The 5,630-nt window shown below is 45.3% G+C and overlaps 1 protein-coding gene across 2 annotated transcripts; it reads left to right on the top strand.

Moving 5' to 3' along the window:
* Window positions 1–861: 861 nt before the first annotated feature.
* Window positions 862–3,459, top strand: LOC127343744 (UDP-glycosyltransferase 88A1-like). Of its 2 annotated transcripts, XR_007877488.2 has the most exons (2): window positions 862–2,487; window positions 3,289–3,459. XR_007877488.2 is itself a non-coding variant. In XM_051369924.2 (1 exon), exon 1 carries the CDS (start codon window positions 947–949, stop codon window positions 2,390–2,392), a length of 1,446 nt encoding a protein of 481 aa, XP_051225884.1. In that variant the 5' UTR covers window positions 862–946; the 3' UTR covers window positions 2,393–2,677. The 2 variants fall into 2 exon arrangements, 1 of the variants encoding a protein (XP_051225884.1); XM_051369924.2 differs by lacking the exon at window positions 3,289–3,459 and having other exon boundaries at window positions 862–2,677.
* The last annotated feature ends 2,171 nt before the right edge of the window (window positions 3,460–5,630 follow it).

Genomic DNA, 5,630 nt, shown 5'->3' with positions numbered 1-5,630 from the left:
ATTTTTCTTGTATTTTTTTACGATGCAAGTGTGATACTGTTTTGCGCGCCTTAGCTTAATGAACACAATAGTTCAAACGTATTTTATATATATATTTTTTTTTTGATCTAGGAGTTGCATATTTTTAAGTTTCCTCTTTTTTTCAAAAAGAAACACTTACCAGCAACATACTAAGGTTGTCCTATTGATGGGGATTAGCTTCGGTTGATTAGTTGGCCGTTCTGACCGGGCATGTAACATAAACACAAAACACGTGGAAAAGGCCACACACAAAAGCGAGGACGGTCCACTGAGAAAGTAGTGCGGGAAAAGATGTATTGTATTCAAATCTTCTCTCTGTTTTCGTAAAAATCGGGATCTAACTGAAGGTGCCGGAAAAGAATTAAAATTGCTGGTGCGGTTTACTCTTCGGAAACGATGCAGAAAATGCAGGTAAAGGTTTTTTCTTCGGTGTCCTCGCTCTCAAAACTTTGGCTCCTTGTGGATGATCAGAATATCCTAATACTTCTTCGTAAAACAATTCAAGTCTTCTCTTTGTTTCCGAAACAAGAGCTTAGAGAAATTAACCCTATGAGCTACCGTGCCGCGTGCCCCGATTCAAACCCCGATCACGTGTATGCTTCCTCCGCAAGGTATCTGGTATCCAAGCTGCAGCTAGCTAGCAGGAAACATCACCACGTGCCGGAACTCCTCAACCACTGTCCACTGACTTCCACAAATTTACTTTACTGATTCAAGGTAGATTTTGCAATCAACTCTCCATAATACTAATCCGCGCATCTTTGACTCTAAACGGTTCCAGGTCCAAATTACTTCACCCGCAAGGCTGAACACAGCTATAAGAAAGCACACGGCAGCAGCAAGCATTTCCATCTCCCAAAAGATTTCCCAAGCATCTGTATTTTGCAATACTGAGCAAGTCCAACCACCTCTCAGCACGGACAAGATGAAGCAGACCGTCGTCCTGTACCCCGGCGCCGGCGTTAGTCATGTCGTTGCCATGACCGAGCTAGCCAACGTCTTCCTGAAGCACGGCTACGATGTCACCATGGTGATGGTCGAGCCGCCCTTCAAGTCGTCCGACTCCAGCGCAGCCGCCATCCAGCGGATCGCCGCCTCCAACCCGTCCATCTCTTTCCACTTCCTCCCGGCACTCCCTGCCCCCGACTTCGCCGCCTCCGGCAAGCACCCAGTCCTACTCTTTCTCCAGCTCTTTCTCGATTACAACCAGCTGCTGGAAGCATTCCTCCTCTCCTTCCCCCGGAAACGGTTGCACTCCGTTGTCCTCGACATGTTCTGCGTCCACGCTCTGGACGTCTGCGTGAAGCTCGGCATCCCGGTCTACACGTTCTTCGCCTCAGGCGCCTCGTGCCTGTCCGTCCTGACCCAGTTCCCTGCACTCATAGCCAGCAGGCAGACAGGCCTGAAGGAGCTCGGGGACACGCCGCTTGATTTCCTCGGTGTTCCGCCGATGCCGGCGTCCCATCTCATCAAGGAGCTGTTGGAGCACCCGGAGGACGAGCTGTGCAAGGCGATGACCAACATCTGGAAGCGCAACACCGAGACAATGGGTGTTTTGGTGAACACGTTCGAGTCGCTGGAGAGCCGGGCGGTACTGTCGCTCAGGGACCCGCTCTGCGTCCCCGGCAGGGTCCTACCTCCGGCCTACTGCATCGGGCCGTTGGTCAGCGAGGGCGCGAAGGGCGGCGACGGCACGGAGAGGAACGAGTGCCTCGCGTGGCTCGATTCACAGCCGGACCGCAGCGTCGTGTTCCTCTGCTTCGGAAGCAAGGGCACGGTCTCCGCGGAGCAGCTAAAGGAGATAGCCGCTGGCCTAGAGAGGTCCGGGCAGCGGTTCCTATGGTCCGTGCGGACGCCGTCCGAAAGCCAAGACGCGAAGAAATACTTGGAGGTGCGCCCTGAGCCGGACCTTGATGCGCTCATGCCGGAGGGGTTCCTAGAGCGGACCAAGGACAGGGGCCTCGTCATCAAGTCGTGGGCACCGCAGGTGGACGTGCTCCGCCACCGCGCGACCGGCGCGTTCGTGACGCACTGTGGGTGGAACTCGGTGCTGGAGGCCGTCTCCGCGGGCGTCCCGATGCTGTGTTGGCCGTTGGACGCGGAGCAAAAGATGAACAAGGTGTGCATGACAGAGGACATGGGCGTCGCGGTGGAGCTGGATGGGTACATGACGGGTCTTGTGAAGGCGGAGGAGGTGGAGGCCAAGGTAAGGCTGGTGATAGAGGGCGAGGATGGGAGACAGCTTAGGGCGCGGGTGGCTGCTCGCAAACAGGAGGCGAAGGCGGCGCTGGGGGAAGGGGGCTCGTCAAGGGCGGCGTTCGTTCAGTTTCTCTTGGATGTGGATAGTATCGGAGAGCAGATAGCCGAGTGACGTATTCCAGCTTGCTCTTTCGAACTGCTCTTGTCGTCTATGAGTATCTCGCTAGGCCAAAGTGCAGCCTGATCAATCAATCACTTAAGTTGCTGGTATGTAGTACCTTTTGTGAAACGTATATGGTGGCTTGCGCAGTACGTAGAGGGGCAGCGTCTTAAGTTGCTTTTAGGATTGAGTACACCATATATGCAAAATAAATGTTTGTCCATATCTCGGTTGATAGCTTAAGTCTTAGTCACATGAGAAATATATGAAAAAAATTAGATGACAGGGGGTTAGTCACATGAGAAAATACAATTTTTTAGATGAAAGCGGGTTTCAAACCCCAAGCAAGAGTGACAATTACAGCATCAAATCAGAATACAAGTTTCTGGGAGCCATCTCTCTAAAAGTTGGGGAAGATGAAAAAACTAGCAACAAAAGAAACAGCTAAAGACCAGCTACAGATCATCTATCCAAGTGGACCAAGTCCTGATGAACCTTTGCACAAAATTCTTATATAGCAAGGAAGAGTTCAACTCCAGGCGATCCGCATCAGTTCATCTTGTTCTTTCCAGTAGGAGAAGGTTTTTGTCCAGTAGTGAAGTGTGAACATCCTTGCAGAGTAGACGCCACCTTCTGACGTTTGCAATCACCCCGGACCAAAAAGCGCATCCAAGCCTGACCATGACCTTCCCTGAAAACAGAACTTATTCCTTAGTGTCCATAAGGACTAGATAAACAGCTAAAGGTATTAAGCACATCATTCCTATCATTGCTAATCCACAATTTGGCAACAGACAGCAAGTTAGAACCAATGCTAATGCCAAATACATTAGCTTGTTGACAGAACTTGGCTTGTTTTCTCTTAATATTCAGTTGGCTAATTTTTTCTTTCCATTTCTTGATTGCAGGAAGCAAAGAAATACCTTGAGAGGGTGCAAGTAATGGGAAAACGCACCTACACCTACGTACTATATTACATCATTTATAGTTTAGTCTTACACTTAATTAGGATGGCTACCCATTTACTTGAGTTTCCTTTCATGAATATTTGATATGAGTATTTTGATTTGTATGAACCTACATATTATATGTATGGTTTTGAATTTTGTAATTTAATGGAATTTTTGATGATTGCGATAGGCTATTGCCATAACTCACTTTCTTTTGCCTTAGGTTAGCACCATGAAAAATATAGTGTTGCGTCAAATATTCGCACCACTACTAAGTTGTCGCAGTAGCTTGTTGCTATAAACAGTTTTCCCTTTGCAATAAGTATTTGGCGGCACGAAACTGAATTTTGTTGAAATAGAGTATGAGCACGAAAATATTAAATTATTGCAGTAGCTTCTCGCTAAAAAAAATTGACCATTGCCATAAGTATTTGTCGCCATGAGTGGAATGTTTGTTGTTGTAAGTTAATGCCACAAATATAGCGGTTCATGGTGAAATGCCTAATGCTACGAAATAGGGGGTGTTGGCATAGGCGATTACCACGATTGTCTATTGCCACGAAAGAGCATGCGCCACGAAACGTGGATTGTTGGTAGATGTTATTGCCACAAATGTCTGTCGCCACAAACTATCAATTGCCACGGTTCGTTCGCATGTTGCATGAAGTTATCTCCACAAACCAAATTATGGAGATAAGTGAGTATTGCCACGGGAAAAATGTGAAAACTTCACGCATGGTTGTTGCAATATAATATTTTATTGCCACAATTTATTTTTTGTTGCAATAGCCTATTACCATGTGTCTAGTTGCAACGCTTCCCAACGAACGCTATTTCGTGGCAATAGATACATATTGCCACAAAACGGGATATATTGCGACAATTGTTTTCGTTGCAATAGACCCAAATCCTTGTAGTGAGTGTTATTTGTCCAAGACAATTTCCATACATTAGTGCATTTGAAGCATGTAAGCATGAGACTTATTTAACAAAAAAAAACCTCTCACTACTCCATGAAGAATTTTTTCTCCAACCATTAATGTAGAAAAGCTATCTTCACATCCATTTGCTCTACCTCCAAGTTGACATTTGCTGCCTTGCCATATATCATTCTGATAGATCACATCTTCACCACTGGAGAAAATATGTCATCAAAGTCAATTACTTTTATGTAGTTAAATCCTTTCACAACTAGCCTAAACGTGTACCTTGGAAGTGAAGTGTGCTTTTCTTGCTTGATTCTGTAGACCCCCATGTTCTTCCGAATTTTCTTGCCCTTAGGCAACTTAACCAACTAATAAGTATGATTCCGCCCGCAAGGAATCCATCTCTTCTTGCATAACCTTATTCCACTCATTGTTCTCATTGTTCAATACCTCTGAAAATCACTCATGTTATGTAATATCACACAATAATACCCCATATTGATATGATGTGTGCCTAATGGAAAGAACATGACCTCTACACTGGACCGTCAGAGTGGATCTGCTATGGACAACTTGGTGCTTCCTTCTGATCATGATCATCTTCTTTAGCATTATCATACTCTTGTTGATAGGGGGCATGTTCATCACCTTCACCACTATATTCATCATCTTGCACATCTTCTGAATCATCATCATCAACTTGTTATTGAGTTGAATCTGCAGAACATGGGTCAGAATTATTTATGTCTTGTTGTTGTCTTTAGGAGGAACACCTACCGAAATTGACTCCGGAACATGCTCTTTTGTATTTAAAATATCCTCACTTTTTTGGTCTTCAAAAGACACAACATCACATCTTATCACAACCTTTCTTGCCCTTGTATCATACAACTTCTAGCCAATCACCTTCATAGCCAGGAAATATGCATTGTCGGGTCTTTAAATCAAACTTTCATCTTGAGGGATACGAGCAAAGGCCTTGCACTCGAAAACCTTTAGGTGATCATATGGGACGTTCTTTTAATAATAGACCCTGTTAGGAACATCTCCAAGAAAGCCTCACGCCAACAAAGTCTCACATATAGAAAAAAGTTCTGAAATTTATTCTCAGTCTGGTTGTTAAATGGAAAGTGTGAAGGGCCTCTTTCAGTACATCAAGCTGATCAAAGCAGACCTCAAACAATATTATGGTATCATCAAAATACTACACAACACGAATGTCCCAAGCCAAAATGCAAATATGATATCTTGATCTCTCTAATGAAGACATGTTATTAATTAGAGCAACAACTATAACAAATAGTGGGGGAGAGGGGAGCTCCCTGTCCCAATCCTTTCGGGTAAGAAGATTTCACTCAAAGTATTCCGTTAAGC

The sequence above is a fragment of the Lolium perenne genome, chromosome 3 (assembly GCF_019359855.2).
Source record: "Lolium perenne isolate Kyuss_39 chromosome 3, Kyuss_2.0, whole genome shotgun sequence".
Taxonomy (NCBI): Eukaryota; Viridiplantae; Streptophyta; class Magnoliopsida; order Poales; family Poaceae; genus Lolium; species Lolium perenne.
The sequence above is the reverse complement of the archived record's forward strand: the minus strand, read 5'-3'. Positions and strand labels throughout refer to the sequence as shown.